The sequence below is a fragment of the Stigmatopora nigra genome, chromosome 4, assembly GCF_051989575.1.
Source record: "Stigmatopora nigra isolate UIUO_SnigA chromosome 4, RoL_Snig_1.1, whole genome shotgun sequence".
Lineage (NCBI taxonomy): Eukaryota > Metazoa > Chordata > Actinopteri > Syngnathiformes > Syngnathidae > Stigmatopora > Stigmatopora nigra.
The window spans coordinates 17491927-17514691 of NC_135511.1; the positions used below are offsets into that span (position 1 = coordinate 17491927).

Consider the following 22765-nt stretch of genomic DNA (forward strand, 5'->3'; position numbering starts at 1 on the left):
CCCAGTGTGTGTTGAACGTTTCTTTTGGAAGTATAGCACCGTAATTTCCTGGCCGTACCTGAACGCAGCATCGCTCCCTTGTTTGGACATTAGCAAGCGTTAGCTAGCTTCACGTCTCGAAACAAAACAATATTTTGATCGTCTGTGGGGAATATGTGTTATACATACACAATGTAAGCTCTTTAACGTAGCCTGATCTGTTAGATATCTAACTTGGTATCATGATCGTGCCGGCTTGCCCTCAACTTTCGGCTTCTTAGCTGAACATTAGCATGAGCTGAAAATTACAAGATCCGAAAACACCCAAAGTGGTGAAAATGCCTTGATGGGACGTTCAAGGACTCGTCTGGGATTCTGTTGTTATTGTTTGTTTTGATTTGTTTTTGTTGTTGTTGTTTTTTAAATCAATCTAAAATCTTTTTGGTGAGCATGGCGAGCTATTTGGCTTCCAAAATTGGACTTAACTCTCTGAAGAGGAAGCAAAATAGAAGTTTCAACGTCAGGATCTGCACCATGGAGTCGGATATGGAGTTCGGCTGCGAGGTTTGGGAACACAACCTAAAATCGGAACAAAAACAATCAGTTAACCAAGTACACTACTATAAAGGGAATAAAGTTATTTTGGCCATTTTGCTATAAGTATCCCATAACGACGCCAGATGACAGCAGAGAGCTAGACCATAACAATTCATACATCAATGTAGTATTTACATCAGAAGTAATATATATCTTGTTTTAAAATATATGTAAGAAACAAGGAATGTGGCAATGTTTTGGAAAATACACATTTAAATTACTTAATGAAATAAAATACAAGAAATATATTGTTTGTATTCTTATAATTTACATATTTAGGCAATATTTATTTTGTATTATAGTGTTATACTTACATGAAAGACTATTTTTGAATATTGTTTCATCATAAATATACAGAGTAAATGAGTAACAATATATTTTTGCAAAGCATGTGAATACGTTTAAATGACTTTTTAATAGAATAGTGAGCAATAACATTATTGAAAAGATGAAAAATCATTTTTTTCTCATTTCTAAAGTAGAATCAATAATTACGCATTAAAATGCATAAATATAAAACAACCAGATTTAAGGAATGGATTATTTATATCAGCAGTTAAAATAATTCTGAATACAAAATGATTCCAATCAAATATGAACAAAAAAATAGCAACTAAGCAATTTGGACGCACTTGTACTTTGTCACATAGACCAAGTGGAAGGGGAAGGAACTTTTGGAGTTGGTATGCCGGACTCTAGGCCTCAGGGAGACCTGGTTCTTTGGCCTCAGGTACGACGTCAAAGACACGGTCGCTTGGCTCAAGATGGACAAGAAGGTAAATCGCTTGGTCGCCGCGTTATTTAATACTCGGGAGAACTTGTAACATACATCGTTAATTCCATAAATTGCTGTTGTTTTCTGAGGGGCCATATTGTTTGTCTGAGATGTTTTATATTGAGCAAGGTTGTGTTCAAAGCTATAGTAATTATGGACGCCCACTTTTGTTTTGTTAATGACATGGTAGCCTCAATTAATGCATAAATCAAAATAGATGGACAGGGACAAAGGTTGTTTTTTTTTTACTCGTAGATGGGTATAACATTTTTTTGGGCATACTTGTGACAATTGGAACAATTTATGATACTTACTTAAAGCGTTTTAGGCAATAAAACAGATTCTTGGATTGCTGAAAAGTGTAAAAATGTGGATTAATCTAATTTTGTTTATTCACTTAAACACTGAAATTGATCATACAAATATAAACTACACAACTTTATAAGCTAATATTTTTGTATTTACACTGTTATTATGCCCAAATTCCACATCAAATATTTCTCCCTGAAAAATATTCCATTTCTGTCGGCCATCTTGTGTGTGTCAGGTCCTCGACCAAGAAGTTCCCAAAGAAGAACCTGTCACACTGCACTTCTTGGCCAAATTCTACCCAGAAAACGTAGAAGAAGAACTTGTGCAAGACATTACCCGGCACCTCTTCTTCTTACAGGTTCGCAAGACGACAATTTCCATGCAAAAAGCATATAAAATGAGCAAAATAGAAGCAAAAATTTGAGTTTTTTCCTCCTGTTTTTGTGCATCTAAATGGAATTGCTGTCCAAAATGTATCATTCACACCAGCCAATCCGGTGTGATGTCACCTGAATTTATCAGTAGCCCATTAGCCGTTTTAATAACATATTCCCCGAAGAATCCCCCCCCAACATTCGGTCCACCGAGCCGGATTAGTTTGAGTCGAGAGCGCCACCTGTATAGCTTTTAATCCGCTGGTTGGTAGCGGGCCTTCATTTATTTATTCAGGATGGGGGAAAAAAGAAAAGATGTCTCTGTCAAATCACGCCGTTTGCCAACATCGGGATTAGCGCTTAGCCGTTAGCGTCATACGTCAAGCGAGACAATACAAAAAACTCGCTCAGTCAAATTCAATCAATGAAAATGCTTAAAAAAACAATGAAAACCAATGGAAATGTACAGAATAAACAAATTAATATTACAGGAAAAATGTTGGACTGACAGTTTTGGGGTCTTCGGTTCATATCTGGGTCGTGTCTACCTGTTTGGAGTTTGCGTGGGTTTTCTTCGGGTACTCCGGTTAACTCCCACATTCCAAAAACATGTATGGTAAGCTGATTGGACACTTTAAATTGGCCCTAAGTACAAGTGATTGGTCATTTGTCTTATTTTGCCCTGTTTTTTTGGCCCAAATTCAGCGAGGATGGGCTCCAGCACCCCCTGTGACCCTAGTGGTTCAGAAAATGAGATGAGATGACTTCAATTAGCATGAAATTTATTTTCTAACCTTTGACCTTTGATGCCGTTAATCCAAATTTGGCATAAGTAATAGAAAATATGAATATTTATCTTGTGCTACTACATTTTTAACATCCTAAGTTCTGAATAGTAATATAGTCGATATATTTGACTGACTGATATTTAAAATTCTTTCCCGACTTTCTTTCAATTTTTTGCGTCAGTTTGAGCTTTAAAAAAAGTCACGTTCTTAGACGTATTATTATTAATTTCTTCTGTTTTTGTAATTCCCTTTCGCAGGTGAAGAAGAAAATCCTGGAAGAGGAGATTCACTGTCCTCCAGAAGCTTCGGTATTATTGGCTTCCTACGCCGTACATGCCAAGGTCAGAATGGTGGAAATTCAATATACTCTTATTTTGTGGACAATGTCCTCAAACTACCTCATTTCCATTTTTACGATGTCCAAACCTTGTCCAAAATGCTTGTCTATGTTTGCCTTATTTGCCCTTCTTGTTGCATATTGTGACCCCCAATATATTTGAATATACAGTCAATTTCACATGTGTCAAAGTGGCGGTTTGGGGGCCAAATCTGGCCCGCCGAGTCATTTTGTGTGGTCCGGGAAAGTAAATAATGAGTGCGGACTTTGTGTTTTAGGATAAAATTAAAATGAAGAGTATAGATGTATATTAAATGTCATGATTTTCCCCTTTTAAATCAATAATTGTAATTTTTTAATCATTTTCTTTCAGTTTTTAGTTCAAAAATCATTTTGTAAAATCTAAAAATATATAAATAAAGCTAAAATAAACATTGTTTTAGATCAATTTCCTGATTTCCCCCCTTTTAAATCAATAATTGTCATTTTTAATCCACTTTTCTGTGTTTTTAGTTCAAAAATTATTTTGTGAAATCTAAGAATATATAAATAAAGCTAAAATAAACATTGTGTTAGATCAATTTCCTGATTTTCCCCCTTTTAAATCAATAATTGTAATTTTTTAATCATTTTTTTCTGTTTTTAGTTCAAAAATCATTTTGTAAAATCTAAAAATATATTTAAAAAAGTCTAAAATAGGCATTATTTTAGTTCTATAAAAAACAGAATATTCCGGCCTTTTAATCCAGTTCTTTTAATCCATTTATCAAAAAAAAATCTAAATATTACATCTAAAATGGTCCAAATGAAACCAAGCTGACATTAACATGTATTTCCTTGTTCTACTGCCAAACCTGAGTTTGTCAAGTTCTGCTATGCAAATCCATTGATCTTCAAATCCTTTAAAATCGCCAAAGTACCCAAAAAAATTCCCCAAAATCCCCCTCCTAGAGATAGATCGAAACGTCAAGCTCTAGTGCGCTCATCTCACTCAAGTCGACAGAAAGACGGTCTTTTTTGACAGGTGGACGGGGGTCCAAAAAGATGAGGGGAGGGATTCTACCGCCAAAGATTTGGTAACAACCCTCCTGAGGCTTTCCTCTACCTCCTCCTGGCCAATTTAATAGCTTGAAAGAAGCTGCAGTGCGGATACCCAAAAAAAAAGAAGAAGAAAAAAAACCTAAGCTCCCCCACAGTCAGTCGAAATCGAGCAAAAAAATCCTGAGCTCGGCGTTCTGTTTTGGTTTAAGCAGCCGTCTACTTTGATTGGACTCATTTAACAAGTTTTCTGGAGACAGTTTCTTGTTATGCGAGCTCGGGAAAAAGATAGGGTGTCAAACGGCGTCCGTTCAGACTCCGGAGAGGAGTTTTTTAAAAAAAATTTATCCTGGCCACGCGACAGGAGTCGCAATCGGTTTTCTGTCAGAGTGCAAAATGGCGTGTAACTCACGGGAGCTCGTAAAAAGTCACTTTGAGCCAAGTGTGTACTTTGTTACTTGTCATTGATAGTCAAGTAAGTGTTGGTTTTCTCAATTTGTTTGTTTACATGATGGCAACAAAGATGGTGACCAATGTGGAGTCATGGGTATGATGTATTGCTACGTTGTTTTCGCATATAAGTCGTATTTGTTGCTAAAAATAAAAGATGGGTGAATTGAGGGTAGGGCTTATATGCGCATAAATTAGATTTGACATGCATGAAACTGCAAGGTGACAAAGATGAAATGCCATAACACATTATAATGCGGGCGATACGGTCATTTATTTTGAAATAGAGAAATGATAAAGTGATAAAATGCTTAACAAAATTAATTTTGACGTCAATGAATGAAAATTAAGAAGAAAAAATGAAGTATTTTGCATAAAAGTTGAAAAAAACTGACTTGTGACCTAGGAATGACAAACTAAACCGCTACGGACACACTTCCTGGTTGTACTGCTCACCTGACTTACTTTTTGAATTTGTCTACATGCAGGTAACATCCTTTAGAAGCGTTCGATGATTTTTCTTGAGATTTTTCCTTCAAAATAAGACTTTGTACTCCCTATTAAAACTATGAATATGGAGGTGAAAATTGTGAATTAGGCGGCGGCTTATACGAGAGAAATTGTCAAATTCAACCATTTTAAGGCCATTTTTAGGGTACGGCTTATACGTGGAGGCCGATAATATGCAAGAAAATATGGTACATTAAAGTGACATTAATAAATTGGAGTTATTCAATCAAAAATAAGGAGTTGAATATGGAGGTGAAAATTGTGAATCAGTAGATGGCTTATACGAGGGAAATTTTCAAATTTAACTATTTTAAGGAAATTTTAAGGGTACGGCTTATACCCAGATGCGACTAATATGCGAGAAATCGTAAAATTCAACGATTTTAGGACAATTTTAAGGGTACGGCTTATACGCAGATGCGGCTTATACGCGAGAAAATCGTAAAATTCAACGATTTTAAGGCAATTTTAAGGGTACGGCATATTTTCTTTTTGTTTTAATGATTACATTTAGGCGCCCTAAAGAATTTTGCGGCAAAGAGGACTACTTTGATCACCTAATAGTAGATTTTTGTCTCACTGCTTGAGTAGATCCGCATTGGCTTCTCGCTTCTGTTTTGTATTCCGAGAGCGCTTTGCGCCACAAGTGGATTTTGACAGGGCGCTTTAGAGATAAAGCCGCTGCGAAGAAAAAAAATAAATAAAATACAGAGGGAGGGAATGGTCTCTCTTTGGCGATGGAGGCCCGGTCGAGCGGGAGTGGGAAGCCAGACCACCATCTCTCTCAGGTGAGACGGCTGGGGTTTGATTTTCAGTTTCATTTTGGTTTTGGCCAGGCCACACGCTTCCAGGCTCCCGGCCGGCATCAATTACCGTCTGGAACGTTGTCAGCGGTAACTGGGAGTAGGCTTGCGAGCCGTGGGAGAGCACATGGTGGCTCAGGTGATGGTACATTAGTGCCTTTGGCAAGAGGTGATGAGTAGAGGGGGTGATTGAGTATGTGGAGAAGCTGGAGGGTGGATGACATGGATGAAGTTTAAGCCGACATAGGCATCCATACTTTGTTGATAACAGGATTTTTGTGTTTTCACAATTTGTGTTTAGGGGTGCTCTTTGTATTTTAGCGCATATTAGCTGTATCTGCGTACTAGGCGTACCCTTAAAATTGCCTTAAAATCGTCAAATTTTACGATTTCTCGCATATAAGTCGCATCTGCATATAAGCCGCACCCTTAAAATTGCCTTAAAATCTTTGAAATGTACGATTTATTGCATATTAGCCGCATTTGCGGATAAGTCGTACCCTTAAAATTGCCTTAAAATCGTCAAATTTTACAATTTCTCACATATTAGTCGCATCTGTGTATAAGCCGTACCCTTAAAATTGCCTTAAAATCATTGAATTTTACGATTTCTCGCGTATAAGCCGCCCCCTGATTCACAATGTTTACCTCCATATTTGTGGTTTTAATAAGAGTACAAATGTGTTACTTTGAAGGGAAAATCTTTAAAAAAAATACTAATAAAAAAACATTGTACATGGTGATTCTGAGGATAGGGTGTTGCCTGCATGTAGACAAATTCAAAAAGGAAGTCGTGTGAGCAGTACAACTAGGAAGTGTGTCCATACTGGTCTAGTTTGTCATTCTTAGGTAAGATGTCGGCACCCTGAGCGAGCAATGGCAGGTACAAGTGAGTTTTTTCAGATTTTATACAAGATACAGTTAATTTTTCCTTCAATTTCACTCATAGACGTCAAAACTAATGTCTTGCGTTACGGCATTTCGTCCTGGTAACCTTGCAATTTCTAATTTATGCGCATATAAGCCTTACCTTTGATTCGGTCATCGTTTTTTGAGTGACAATTATGAAAAGAACATACAGTAAATGGAAAAACAGTAAAAGGATACGCAAAGGATAAAAGTATCAAAACACTATGACTGAAATACCAAGTATGAAATATTAATTTTCTTGCTTATGATCAACATCAGTGTTGACAAGTGAAGCAAGTTTTCAGGGCGAAATTTCCTACTTTTAAGATGAATTTGTAAAAAAAAAAACGTGGAAGTGGCCTTTTGTGTTTTCACAATAAATAGCCTGTCTTATTCCATCGAATTTCCCACTTCCTTGCGGTAGGTGGGTGCTTATTGATGAGAACTGGTCAGCACTGACCTTTTCTGCAATGTTAATGAAAAACCTCCCCATGCACCAAGCAGAAAACAGCTTTATGATTAGTCTACTACCCCAGAAATGGACGGGCAAACTACGGCTCGCGGGCCACATCCGGGCCCGTTAGGCTTTTTAATCCGGCCCGCCGACGTTATCCAAATATTTTTATTTTCTTCCCCAAGATGGCGCCATCACGTGGAAGTCAGTAGCAATAGCTCTGTCCACTCTTATTTGTTTTTGGTGTTTTACAGCGCCTCCATCTTTTTTTAAATGACATTTTAATATTTCTTAATAAATTCCTGTACTTACTTGACTTTGTACTTTATACTTTTTACTTTAATGATGAGTGATGAGTATGTTAATACTTTTTACTCCATTTTTTCGGTTTACGTTTCATATGTACTGCTAACGGATGCACTTTTTTATCTGTATCGTATCTTGTGCTGACTCCGCCCATCTGTCAAATTTTTAAAGTCAATGTGGGTCCCCGCATAAAGAACAATTATGATAATATATAAATTTTTTTAATTGTTTTTTACAAAGCACCATAAAAAAACAGTCTTAATATGAGTAAAATCTGACAGGAATATTTGGGTGGTTGGCCACTGATTTTTTTGTTGGAACCTGGCGGGTTTTACTCTATAATTAGGCTGGAAATTGACCATCTTTCCCATCTGGCAACCCTCACGGCAAGCAGCTGCAGTTCATATCTTTTAAATATAAAAGGATCTCATTTCCTCTCATTGTCATTAATTTGTCTTTTTGACCTTGGGGAAGGGCGATAAGACACCCGGAGTCCGCCGGCTATGTAAATCTCATACGTTAGCTTAAGAGCATGAATATGATAAGGGACAGATAAAAAGCAGCTTTTTTAGAGTCACGTTTCACTTGAAGGTGGCACGGCTTAGCGAGATGTCGGAATCTTAAAATGAAGTGAGAGGAAAGTTGATGTGATGTTTTTTTACATGTGGGGAGACGTCATCTGATTGGTCGAAAGTTGCCTTCAAGCTAGAGGTAAATTGGTAACTTGACAGTTGGTCTAAAAACCTGTTCGTCCAATCAGCCCTGGGCAGAATCCATTTATTACAATCTGGGGTGCTCATATTTTCATTACTTGGCTTGAGTTTTCATCCATATGCTCGGGAATTTATTATTGAAATTGATATGAAAATGAGGCTGTTTTAGCTTTGATTAAATTTACAAAAATAATTGATGAAAAAGTTATGTTTTATTCTTATTCATATAGTATGGCGACTACAACCCAAATGTACACAAACCCGGATTTTTGGCGGAGGAGGAGCTTCTGCCTAAAAGGGTGAGTTGGTAGCCATTTTGGATTATCTACATTACCGTATTTTCCGGAGTATAAGTCAAATTTTTTCATAGTCCGGCTGGTCTTGCGACTAATACTTATATTTTTTTCCCATTTTGCTTGTTCTCCATTTGACTATTTGTTACTTTAACCATGCACAGGTGTCAAAGTGGCGGCCCGGGGGCCAAATCTGGCCCGCTGCATCATTTTGTGCGGCCCGGGAAAGTAAATCATGAATGCTGGCTTTCTGTTTTAGAATCAAATTCAAATGAAGAGTATAGATTTATATTACATTTCCTGATTTTTCCCCTTTTAAATCAAGAATTAACATTTTTTAATCAATTTTTTCTGTGTTTTTAGTTCAAAAATAATTTTGTAAAATCTAAAAATATATACAAAAAAAATCTAAAATAAACATTGTTTTAGATCTATAAAAAACTGAATATTCAGGGCTTTTAATCCAGTTCTTTTAATCCATTTATTAAAAAAAAAATCTAAATATTATATCTAAAATGGTTCAGCCCACGTGAAATATGTATTTTTCTTTTCCCATGCATTACAGGTGATCAATTTGTACCAGATGACGGCAGAAATGTGGGAGGAGAGGATCGCGGCGTGTTATGCCGAGCACAGGGGTCGAACCAGGTAGGCGTTCTCGCATGCCTCGCAGTGAAATCATCAGCGCATTTAGAACCGACAACACGTATGGAAAAGACGCTTTTTAACAATTGGAATTTCATCAGTCGGCATTTCCAGGCGGATTTAGAAATATTTACAGTTTAGGGAAAAAAACTCATTGGGAATTCCTCAACTGAACGGGGCTAAATGTCCAATTTATTTGGAATGGGAGAGGCAAATTAACTGTCCAGTAAGAATGGATTGGATTTCTAGAGCTGTCCATGGTACTGAAGTATGAACAGTTATAGTGAGTCTTCTCAATTGGAAAGAATTGAATGACTATTGTTGTTAATGGAAGGCAATGAATGAGTGATATAAAAACTATATTTTTCAATACAAAAATATTGTATTTGTTAATTTGAAATCCTTTCATTTAAAAATAACAGCCTAAATTTTAAAGATAAAGATTATTCTCTTTTTTGTAATATTTACTCGAATAAATGAATAAAAAAATATCTTAATACAGTTTAATTTCAACTTTAGAGTGTTTTAGATGGCCATAACCAGAATGTATTTCTGTTTTTATTTGTATTTTTTACACTGGTGTCAAAGTGGCGGCCCGGGGGCCAAATCTGGCCCGCCGATGTAATATTTACCCGAATAAATGAATATAAAAACATCTTAATACAGTTTAATTTCAATTTAATAGTGTTTTAGGTGGCCATAACCAAAATGCATTTCTGTTTTTATATGTATTATTCACACAGGTGTCAAAGTGGCGGCCCGGGGGCCAAATCTGGCCCGCCGAATCATTTTGTGCGGCCCGAAAACGAAAATCATGTGTCAACTTTCTGTTTTGCATCAAATTAAAATGAAGAGTATAGATGTATATTAAATTTCCTGATTTTCCCCCTTTTAAATCAATAATTGTCATCTATAATCCATTTTTTCTGTGTTTTTAGTTCAAAAATCATTTTGTAAAATCTAAAAATATATTTAAACAAAGCTAAAATAAAGATCCACGTTAAGCAACGATCTAATAGGCTGCAACACGATAGAAATTAACTCAATCTCAATTATTTGCAGCAGCATTTTGCAGTTAACGCAACGAATGAGTTTTCTTGCCATCTAAAAAAAAATGCTTAACCAGCATCCAGCCTTATTCAAATGGCAAAATTAATGAACGTGACTCACTGGCTCGCTAAAATAAGGACGAGCAGCGAGCAGGAGGGGGAGGGCGAGGGAGGGGGGTGCCGGAGAGTAGTTTTAGGCTTTGGATGGTTCCGTCGCAGTCATAATTGAGTCGCTGGCGTTGATCGATCAGCTTTTGAAAAGGCAGCCATGGGAAGAGACTCCATTCTATGCTTGGCTATTCTATTCATGGCTGGGAAAGACATTCACAAAAGGCGGATGATTGTCCACAAGTCCAGAACGACACCCTCTAGAATGAGTCTCAGTGTGTGTGTGTGTGTGTGTGTGTGTGACAGGTATACCTTCACCAAAGCGTCGAACCATCACCACTTGTGAAATCAAGTGCAAAGAAAAAGAATACAGAGAATGATAAACTCAAGTTGGATTTTCTCTTCTAAAACGAATGAAAAAGAAGCTTTTTTTCGTTTTAATCAAAGCCATTGTAAGGAAACACCATTTTTTTGTACATTCAGTCTATTATGTCTTTTGCTAAGTCATATTTTTTACAGACTAGCCATATTACCGTATTTTCACGACTATAAGGCGCACCGCATTATGAGGCGCAGCCTCAATGAATGCCATTTTTTCCATATATAAGGCGCACTGTATTATAAGGCGCACTGTCTATTTTGGAGAAAATGTAAGACTTTTAAGTGTGCCTTATAGTCTTGAAAATACGGTAATTGGTATTGACTTCGAGGTATGAAGCACTCACTACTTTACAGTCACCTCTAGAGCCAGCCATTGTTGATGTTTTGGATTTTTTTGTATAAAATCTTGCAGTGGGGGAGGAGCTATATGATGGAAGATTTTGTAAACTAAGATGGCATCTGCATATTTCACAGTATTCTTTCAGTTCAGGCGTTTTTGTTTTTTTAAATATCCGACAGTGGTGGTTTTTCGTTTTTGGTTTTCTGTTTTTTCCATATATAAGGCGCAATGGATTATAAGGCGCACTGTCTATTTTGGAGAAAATTTAAGACTTTTAAGTGCGCCTTACAGTCGTGAAAATACGGTACACTTCTTTATAATATACAATTGTGATCTTAGCAAATTTTTAGGGGAATTTTTGGTGGGCTCAACATGACAGTAATTTTTGCCTTTTTTCCTCAAAAAAGACAACTTTTTGGCTATAAATAGATTTCCCATTTCTAAAAAACATTTATATATAAATATATATCATATTTTATCTTATTTACAATACCGATTAGGGTTGTTTAGGTCGCGGGGGTGCTGGAGCCTATCCTGTCTGACTTTAAGCAAAAAAGGGGAGGGACTACAGCCCGAACTGGTCACCCATCCGTCATAGGCCACACCCACATAGAAACAAATGACCCTAATTCACCCTCACAATCGCACTACCAAGCAAAAATGGACCAAAATTTTAATGAAAATCTTCCTTGAATATTTTTGAGCAAATGTGACCAATCTCTTGTTTTTTTTCTCATTTTAGGGAAGAAGCAGAAATGGAATATTTGAAAATTGCTCAAGACTTGGACATGTATGGCGTCAATTACTTCTCAATCCGGGTAAGTATTTGTCCGTGTTTGAACAATTTTACACACAGACGATGTTAAACACGGCGACCAATCATTTTAACGCCATCCGCCAGTCATAAAAATCAACACAATTTTTGCAAAGGCCGGGACATTTTCAAATGCCACACGGGGGAAAATCAAATAATCCCCCCATAACATTTCACCCAGTGGGAAGCCACTTCTCGTCAAAGTGGTGACAGGCTAAGACCGGTTTTCCGTCAATCTCTCTCACTAAGTCAATTTTTTTAATGCTATTTTCCATAAACAAAGCGATTAAGGTGAAAAATGTCAAACGTCAGTTCAGAAAACCTTAATTAATTTGTTATGGTGCTGTCATGACAACCCTAAAAATATGTTGTTGTTTTTTTTAGAATAAAAAGGGAACCAATCTACTTCTGGGAGTGGACGCACTGGGCCTTCACATCTACGAACCGGACAACCGACTGACGCCAAAGTGCTCGTTTCCGTGGAATGAGATTCGTAACATCTCGTATAGTGACAAAGAGGTGCTTTTTTCACTATTTGTATTTCCAAATACGCTCTATTATGCTCCACTTTGTTGATTTTCATCATTCTATTGAAGCAAGTATACATTTTGATACCTTTCTTGGCTCTATTAGCCCCGCCTCCACCCTGACTTTCCGATGCAACCTATCAAGGGTTGTTTGTTTTTGTCTTCCTTTCAAAATATTCCTAAAATGATGCACAAAAATGTCCTCACAATAGGATAAAGCATGACTACTTGCCAACAAAAGTAGTATATATATACTCCTCTCGTATTAGCGAACAAGCTCCGCCATTCGCAATGACTAACGAGAAAAAAAAACACTGAAGAAAATGCAATGCTCCGCCCAGTGCTCATAAAAAACATTACACTAGAAAGTACATATGACAGTGGTCATGGTGTTCTTATGAGCACCCTTTCTAGTCGTATCTTAAGATAAATATTTGCTCAAAATTTTACTTGTATCTCAAGATAAATATTTGCTCAAAATTTTACTCGGATCTCAAGATAAATATTTGCTTAAAATTTGACTCGTATCTCAAGAAAAATATTTGCTCAAAATTTCACTCTGAACTCAAGATTAATATTGGCTCAAAAATTGACCCTGATCTCAAGAAAAATATTTGCTCAAAATTTGACTCTGATCTCAAGATAAATATTCGCTAAAAATGTACTCGTATCTCAAGACAAATATTTGCTCAAAATTTTACTCTTATCTCAAGATAAATATTTGCTCAAAATTTTACTCCGATCAAGATGAATATTTGCTCAAAATTTTACTCTCATCTCACGATAAATATTTTCTCAAAATTTCACTCCGATCAAGATAAATATTTTCTCAAAATTTTACTGTGATCAAGATAAATATTTGCTTAAAATTTTACTCTCTTCTCACGATAAATATTTTCTCCAAATTTCACTTTGATCAAGATAAATATTTGCTCAAAATTTTACTCTGATCTCAAGACAAATATTGGCTCAAAATTTGACTCTGATCTCAAGATAAATATTTGCTCAAAATTTCTCTCTGATCAAGTTAAATATTTGCTCAAAAATTTACTCTTATCTCAATATCGAAGTACAACTGTATTTTATTCTACTCCTCAAAAATGTACACTACTTCTCTTTTCTACTCCAAACCACACCACACCACTACTTTTCTCTACTTCAAACCACACTCTTATTTTTAAGGCATTTTCAACTTCATAACAAAAGCAAAACACCTGAAATCTCCCCAAAATTGTCTCCGATCTTCCTACCTCATTATAATGAAAATAAAAATGACATCCACAATGCCAAATTGTGCCAAACTTGTACTGGCCCTTTCCATCCGTTTTCATTAACGAAAAAGTATTTTCAAGTGCACACTGACATTTATGCAAAGGTCAAACAGCGCTAATCCTGCCCAGCTAATTTTTGCCACCCCGTGCTCTTTTATTACAAAGTGAATCATTCATGGGTGTGTATTGTTGTACTTCTTATCACCTCAATTTAACTTGTTTATTTTCACGTTGTGTTTTCACCCAAAACAGATTAATATTTTTTATTTCAAAAGCTATTACTTCAATTGCCTGAATTACAATGTTATTCCTATTTTGAAATAGTAACATTCAGTTTTTTAAACTAATTTCCCTCCGCAATTTGACTCATAAAAAGTCCACTCATTTTTCCACTCTGACATTTTTCCTCATCTTAATTAATAATACTTTAATACAATTTTGTTGTCATGGCGTAAAACTGTTTTTTTTCCAATTCCGCTTGTTTTAAGTTCACTATCAAACCTCTGGACAAGAAAACCAATGTCTTCAAGTTCAACTCTTCACGACTGAGAGTCAACAAATTGGTAAATTAGAATTAGCACAAATACAAATGAAACCGTAGTTAGTACAATTTGCAACAAAAAAAAACTAATCTTATTTCTACTATCGGACAACGTTGTAATATTCTACAGATTCTCCAGCTGTGCATTGGCAGCCATGACTTGTTCATGCGTAGACGTCGTGTAGACTCATTGGAAGTACAACAAATGAAAGCCCAAGCCAAAGAAGAGAGAGCCAGAAAACAGGTATTCGTACCCAGATATTCAGAGTAAATAAAAATAAAAAATGACTAGAAACAAATGACAAAATCTAACCTGACGTGGGAAGACATGGTGTAAAGAGGAACTTGGTATGAATGAAACAAGGTAGAGTAAAGCAGACAAGGCAAATGATATGACAATGACTATCAAACACACGGGTTTAAATAGACAGTCAAGGGTTGATTACAAACTACACGCAGCGGGTTACGAGAGGAAGGGGCCGAGGTTTCATTATTACTTTAAACCAAATCGAGTTGGTTTGCGGGCCGCGTTAACGTCAACTCCATTTCAGGTGGGTTGGACCATTTCAGATATAATATTTAGATTTTATTTTTTATAAATGGATTAAAAGAACTGGGTTAAAATCCCTGAATATTCAGTTTTTTGTAGATCTAAAACAAGGTTTATTTTAGCTTTTTTTAAAATATATTTTTAGATTTTACAAAATGATTTTTGAACTAAAAACAGAAAAAAAATGATTAAAAAATGACAATTATTGATTTAAAAGTGGGAAAATCAGGAAATATAATATACATCTATACTCTTCATTTGAATTTGATCCTAAAACTGAAAGTTGGCACTCATGATTTACTTTCTCGGGCCGCACAAAATGATGCGACGGGCCAAATTTGGCCCCCGGGCCGCCACTTTGACACCTGTGCTTTAAACCCCTCCCACCACGCTTGTTCTAGATGGACAGGCAGAGGTTAAACCAGGAGAAAGAGCGCCGGGAAGAAGCAGAACGTGTCCGAGACGAGCTGGAGAGACGACTCCTTCAACTTCAGGATGAAGCTCACCTTGCCAATGAAGCCTTGGTGAGTTCTTCACTTTCAAACATGAAAAATGACAATTTCTTCTGTCTTCCCCTTCCCATAAACCACAAAAGATGATATCCGTGTCTTTTTCAACACTTTCTCCAGTTGCGCTCGGAGCAGACTGCCGACCTTCTGGCCGAAAAGGCCCAACTGGCCGAGGAGGAGGCCAAGCTGCTGGCCCAGAAGGCGGCCGAGGCCGAGACGGAAAAGGAACGCCTCAAGGTGACGGCCATGCGGGGCCACGAGGAGAGGAGGCTCATGGAACACAAGATGGTGGAGGCCGAGAGGATGGCTCTCAAGATGGCCGACGAGTCGGAGCGCAGGTAAAGTGTTTTGACTATTAGCAGGTTAATAAATTTTGTTGGGAAGACAGTGAGTCTAAATTACAGGTGTCAAAGTGGCGGCCCGGGGGCCAATTCGGGCCCGCTGCATCATTTTGTGTGGCCCGAGAAAGTAAATGATGAGTGCCGACTTTGTGTTTTAGGATCAAATTAAAATGAAGAGTATACATGAATATTACATTTTCTGATTTTCTTGCTTTTAAATCAATAATTGTCATTTTTAATCAATTTTTGTGTGTTTTTAGTTCAAAAATCGTTTTGTAAAATCTAAAAATATTTTTTAAAAAAAGCTAAAATAAACAATCGTTTTAGCGACTTTCTGTTTTAGTGACTTTCTGTTTTAGGATCAAATAAAAATGAAGAGTATAGATGTATATTAAATTTCTTGATTTTCCCCCTTTTAAATCAATAATTGTCATTTTTTAATCCATTTTCTGTGTTTTTAGTTAAAAAATCATTTTGTAAAATCTAAAAATATATTTTAAAAAAAAGCTATAATAAACATTGTTTTAGATCTACAAAAAATGGAATATTCCGGAATTTTGATCCAGTTCTCTTAATCCATTTATTAAAAAAAATCCCTAGGGAGCACCTGTTTTTTAAAAAGCTATTTTTTGTTATGTCGATTCAAATAAATAAACCGTAACATACTTTTGGTGCAAGCCAAGAATCCCAAAACCAACACTGATGCTCCTATTAGAGCACTTTTAAGGGGCCAACCTAGTAAGTAACTCTTAATTAACAACTGACAATGGATCGCTATCAAGCTCCCCTTTAATCACCTTACGCGGTCTCCACCTTATCTGAAGTCAGTTGATAACTCCCTTTTTTTCAAAGCCAGGGATGAACCGCAATGCCGGCAAACTGTACTTTAATCACCATCTGTGTTCACGGCGTTTCTGAAGCCAGCTCATAATTTTTTTTTTTTTGGGGCAGTGCTAAGGAGGCGGAGCAACTGAAGCGAGACCTTCTAGAAGCCAGGCAATCGGAGAAAAGGGCCAAGCACAAACTCCTGGAGATAACCAGCAGAGTGTACACGGTAATGCATTTGTCCGCAGTGCTACGATGCTAACGTTGAATCTGACTCTTGGATAAGCATCCTTAATGTTCTTTACTTGCAAAAAATGGATGGTGATAAGCGAAAATAGCACGATGGCTGATTTATTCCGGTTAGCAGACATAGTCGCTAGTTTTGCACAATGGAAACAACAACAAACAAATAAATTATGCCTTGACAGACGCACGTGAAAGTTGAGAGCTGAACTCGGCTTGAATGTTGAGGGTTAAAAACAGTGCCGGACATTTCGTCCCCGGACAATTCGCCGAACGGATGCTTCTTTGCCAGACATTTCGTCAAAGGACCTAACCCCTAACCTAACCTTAACCACTAATCTTAATCACTATGCCCTAACCCTAATGTGTCAAAGTGGAGGTCCGGGGGCCAAATATGGCCCGCCGCATCATTTTGTGCGGCCCGAGAAATAAATCATGAGTGCCGACTTGTTGTTTTAGGATCAAATTAAAATGAAGAGTATACATGAATATTACATTTTCTGATTTTCTTGCTTTTAAATCAATAATTGTCATTTTTTAATCCATTTTTTCTGTGTTTTTAGTTCAGAAATAATTTTGTAAAATCTAAAAATATCAAAAAAAAAATCTAAAATAAACATTGTTTAATAAGATCTACAAAAATGAATATTCAGGGATTTTAATCCAGTTCTTTTAATCCATTTATATACAAAAAAATCTAAATATTATATCTAAAATGGTCCGGCCCACATAAAATCAAGTTGACCTTAAAGTAGCCCGCAAACCTAGTTTGACACCGTTGACGTAGATAGAACACCTGTCTTTACACTAAAAAATATGAATTTTACCAAAACAAATCCCATTTCATACACTCACAGCCTTTGAAGGGTAATTACAAAAGTGCGTACTACACCAGTGTAAACGTCACATTGATAACTATCATTCCACTCCACACCAAACCAGTTTACAACAAACTTTTGAAGCTAAACGTAGCAGTCAAGCTCATCAAAAGCTAAACTCCAATGCCCCCGAACGCGTCAGGGCGGATAATGCAAAAGTCCTTTCTTTTTTTCCGCCTCTTAATTCTCATTTACACTCATCAGAATATCATGAATATGCAGTCAAATGCGTGTGACAGAGTTTGAACACATGCACTATTGGCCGTCAAATTGCCCTCTCATGCTCTGCCAGGATACGTTCATGTCGCCTGCCCGCCGCTTTGCATTGACAAGCCCACAATTTCCATTTAGATTGTCTATTAGGAGCTGACACCAACCTGACTGCGTGCCTGCGTGTATGTTTGGCGCGTGCACTTGAATTCCTGTATATATTCCTTCAACGAGTTTCCCAATACCGTATTTTGCTGTTTAATACACCCCCCATTTAATATACCCAAGTATATTAAACGGAAGGGGTATATTAAATTGCGCACAATCAGGAAGGTACGATCCACTACGCATATATATATATATATACATATATATGTATATATATGTTTATATATGTATGTTTATGTATATGTATATATATGTTTATATATGTATGTTTATGTATATTTATGTATATATATATATATATATATATATATATATATATATATATATATATATATATATATATATATATATATATATATATATATATATATATATATATATATATATATATATATATATATATATATATATATATATATATATATATATATATATATACACATCTACACATATACATACACATACATATATATACATATACATACACATATACACATATACATACACTTACATACACATACATATATATACATATACATATACATTCATATATATACTGTACTGCTGAATAAAGCCTGACTTGGAATTTTAATTAACTTTATCTATAATTATGCCCCTATGAACACCATAAAAATCTTGCCAAAAAAATTTGAGTTGCCGTTTAATATATATTAAACGGCAGGGGTATATTAAATGGCGCACAAATGGGAGGCTCAAAAAAGCAAAAATCATTTAATATCTGTATATTAAACAGCAAAATACGGTAACAACACTGTAACACTAACACTAACAACAACACTCAAACACTACCATATTTTGCAGTTTATTATACCCACCAATGTAATATACCCGGGTATATTAAACAGCAAAATATGGTAACTTCCATATCCTATGTTTCTTGTTGTTTCCCCTCTTTTGCAGTACCCCACGTTGCCAGTAGAGCCCATGCCTCCCGAGCTCAGCTTCAGCAATGAAAACCTGAGCTTTGACTTTAAAGACACAGACATGAAACGCCTCTCCATGGAGATCGAGAAGGAAAAGTCAGTCACCATTTTACGTTTATTTTAGCTTTTTAAAAATATATTTTTAGATATTACAAAATGATTTATGAACTAAAAACAGCCAAAAATTGATTGAAAAATGACAATTATTGATTTAAAAGGGGGAAATCATGAAATTGAATATACATCTATACTCTTCATTTTAATTTGATCCTAAAACAGAAAGTCACCACCCATGAATGACTTTCCCGGGCCACACAAAATGATACGGCGGGCCAGATTTGGCCCCCGGCCCGCCACTTTGACACATTTTTCATTGGCTCCCACCATTATTTCCAATGAGATCCCCCACTGTGCTAGGGTGGAATACATGGAGAAAAGCAAACACCTTCAAGAGCAGCTGAACGAGCTAAAGACTGAGATCGAGAGCCTGAAACTGAAGGAACGCCAGACCCCGTTGGATGTGGTCTACGACCAAAACGCACAACAGGGAGCCAGCAAGCACAGCAACTTCAAGAAGGTATCGCCACAATCGCCTATGAACCACTAGGGTGTGTCCCCCGCCGCTAATCTGATAACCTGCAGCTTAATCCGATTACACCGCCGCCTCTGGCTGTTTTTCCCACTATTTAAGAACTTGTCGCTGGAGTACTGCTTTCCTGTAGAGCAAGAGTGTCAGACTCGGGTGGGTTCACAGGCCGCATTAACGTCAACTCGGTTTTATGTGGGCCGGACCATTTTAGACATAATAATTAGATTTTTTTTAAATATAAATGGATTAAAAGAACTGGATTAAAAGCCGCGAATATTCAGTTTTTTATAGATCTAAAACAATGTTTATTTTAGCTTTTTTAAAATATATTTTTAGATTTTACAAAATGATTTTTGCAATAAAAACACAGAAAAAACTGATTTAAAAACTGACAATTATTGATTTAAAAGAGGGAAAATCAGCAAATTTAATATACATCTATACTCTTCATTTTAATTTGATACTAAAACAGAAAGTCGGCACTGATTTACTTTTTCGGGCCGCACAAAATGATGCCTCGGGCCAGATTTGGCCCCCGGGCCGCCACTTTGACAACCCTGCAGTAGACCTTTAAATGAGCAAGTTCCGTCCTAAGCATAAATATACAAAAAAGTTCTCTTTCAAGGTTAGCTTTTTCCTCCCATCTGATTATCAGACTTGATTTTAGTCAATGATCTTATAAGGAACACCACCAAATAAAAGAAGCTATAGAAAGCTAGGCTTATTAGCGTGAGCGCTGGTTGATTTATTTCAAGTGTCGGCAGGCGGCAAACATTCATCTTGCTCTCCGGGAAAATGGGCGATGTTTTAACACAAGGTTAATGTCCAGAAAAGACCAGAAAAAAGTGGAACAGAGCACAAAGCCGGAGGCAGGAGCTCCACTCCAAATGATTAATGAAAGTCTTTTCTAATGCCCAATCGCAACCACGCTGGCTAAAGTGGGGATTCACCATTGTCACAGCCATTTAAAAAATATATAAATATACATATACATTTAGCTTACGTATGCAAAACAACTACAATTTCTCCCGAGCCATTATTACCGACAGTTAACTCATTCGCAATCATAAAAAATAAACATAAAAAAGCCATTTCAAGCACAATGCTAGCTTTCCAAAGACCGTCTATGGTATTTTTCCATTGTATGTTAGCATTGAGCTAGGTAACTTTAAGACAAAGCTGTTTACTAAGGCGATATGCCCAATATATATTGTTTTCTTAAGAATTTGGTCTTTCCGTACACTTTAACCGAGCAAGGCAATAAACGGCTAAACTACCGTATTTTCATGACTATATGGCGCATCACATTTAAAGGCGCAGTGTCAGTAACGAGTGCTATTTCTGCTATTTTACTATGGCGGTATGCCCAATATGTATTGTTTTCTTAAGAATTTGGTCTTTCAGTACACTTTAACCGAGGAATGCAATAAAAGGGCTAAACTACCGTATTTTCCCGACTATTTGGCGCATCGCATTTAAAGGCGCAGGGTCAGTAACAAGTGCTATTTCTGTATTTGACACACACAAAGGACACACCGTTTTTAAAGACGCATCCAGGCATTGCAACAATACACTATCTTAAACGCTAAAACGCTAAAAACACGTTTTTAAAAAGGCAACAGAAGCAAAACTAAGTTTGCTTGTACTTGTTTTAGCCATTTTTACAATGTACTCACGTCACCCTCACCCATAAATCCACCAAAAACCTCATTTTCTGAGTCAAAATTGAACAATTGTCCGAATCAGTCATCGAAAACGATTAGTTTTATCGTGATAACAATTTTAGTACTGGTCCATATATAAGGCGCACTGGATTACAAGGCGCCATGTCTATTTTGAAGAAAATTTAAGACTTTTAAGTCGTAAAAATCTTGGTTTGCTCTGAGGGTCCTTAACCATTCAATAGTCGCTCTTTGTCCACCTAGTGTTTACTTATGGAAGCTCCATAGTTTAATCAGTGGGCATTCACCAGGATGGCTTTTGTTTCAGGGTGTAAAGTAAATCCAATGCGTCAATAATTCCGTCCTCACACGCCTGCTGTTCACAGAATAACAGGAGAGGATCAATGAGAGTGAGTAAAGCCTCCAAAGTGAGCTAATGGTCTTTTACTTATCGGCTATTTTTGAAATCTCTCAGTTTGATCAGTCAAAGGAAGCCACTAAGCACGTTTGCGTTATGTGGTTTACAAACAGAATTGTTTACTGGGCTCACAATTTCGTTCTACCAAGGTTGGTTGGGTAAATCAAAGAGAGAATAAAAGACCCCTTTAGCGCCATCAAAGACCCTTCATCAAAACAATATGTCGACTACCCAAGGTTGTAAAAATGAATTTTAATAGGCTATCGTCCTTACGTCTTGACTATAAGTGGTTGCCAAACTTTAAAAAATCCAGTTTTTTTAAATGGGTTGAGAACTTCTTTGATTCAGCGAATAATTGCAACGTAATACCATTTTTTTTCTGACTTTCTCCCACAGTTGACGCTACAAAGCACCAAGTCCAGAGTGGCCTTTTTTGAGGAACTATAAGCACGTTTTTTTCTGATCATTCCAAATCTACTGGGAGGGAACAAAAACAAAACAAAAAAAACAGTCCACTGCTGCAGAATTATTCAACGGGCCTCAACGTGAAAATCACAGATTTTGCAAGATTTATGGGATTCATATATAAATAATTTTTGTTTTTTTAAACATTAATGATGCCGTTTTTGTGTAAACTGCTGTCGAGGAAAACAACAACAACAAAAATTCCTTTTTATGGATTTTTTTCTGTATTTCTAAATAATTTAATATATAAAAACATGTTATTTTCCCCTAAAAACAACCAAAAAAGCAAAAAATCATAGATAAATGAAGTAATTGTATCACCTGGGAAAATTATTTGTATAATGTGGCAAATTATGAGTATTAAAATACATGCAGAATTAAGCATAAGAAAAAAAATAAGTGAAGAAACTGCAAATAAGCAAAATATATGTATATTTTTTTAGAGAAACGCTGTTACACTACTACATAAAATATATTTTACCCCAAAACAATGTTCAGTGTTCACAAGTAGGCCAATTTTGGCTGAAAAAAATACCCTAAAAATGTTCTTACCTCTAAAAAAACATATAAGCTAATTAAACACTATTAGTAAGGTTCTCTTTAAGTGTACATTGTACATATTGTATACTAACATGTTCATGAGTGTGTAC

The 22765-nt window shown here is 36.3% G+C and overlaps 2 protein-coding genes across 2 annotated transcripts in view; one reads left to right on the plus strand and one right to left on the minus strand.

Moving 5' to 3' along the window:
- Positions 1-22765, minus strand: part of tmc1 (transmembrane channel-like 1) — a 37007-nt gene that overhangs the window by 11620 nt on the left and 2622 nt on the right. Inside the window, exon 2 of the mRNA XM_077715069.1 lies at positions 466-558. Coding sequence (XP_077571195.1) covers positions 466-515 — 50 coding nt within the window. The 5' untranslated portion in view covers positions 516-558. The remainder of the gene's footprint in view (positions 1-465; positions 559-22765) is intronic.
- Positions 37-22765, plus strand: part of nf2a (NF2, moesin-ezrin-radixin like (MERLIN) tumor suppressor a) — a 22809-nt gene continuing 80 nt past the window's right edge. The window contains exons 1-16 of the mRNA XM_077715068.1: positions 37-543; positions 1227-1352; positions 1899-2021; positions 3083-3166; positions 8576-8644; positions 9204-9286; positions 11904-11979; positions 12360-12494; positions 14262-14336; positions 14445-14558; positions 15266-15388; positions 15494-15711; positions 16666-16768; positions 18960-19078; positions 19400-19559; positions 22047-22765. The exon at positions 22047-22765 is cut by the window's right edge and continues 80 nt beyond it. Of these exons, the coding sequence (XP_077571194.1) occupies positions 430-543; positions 1227-1352; positions 1899-2021; positions 3083-3166; positions 8576-8644; positions 9204-9286; positions 11904-11979; positions 12360-12494; positions 14262-14336; positions 14445-14558; positions 15266-15388; positions 15494-15711; positions 16666-16768; positions 18960-19078; positions 19400-19559; positions 22047-22097 (1773 nt within the window). The 5' untranslated portion in view covers positions 37-429 and the 3' untranslated portion in view covers positions 22098-22765. The remainder of the gene's footprint in view (positions 544-1226; positions 1353-1898; positions 2022-3082; positions 3167-8575; positions 8645-9203; positions 9287-11903; positions 11980-12359; positions 12495-14261; positions 14337-14444; positions 14559-15265; positions 15389-15493; positions 15712-16665; positions 16769-18959; positions 19079-19399; positions 19560-22046) is intronic.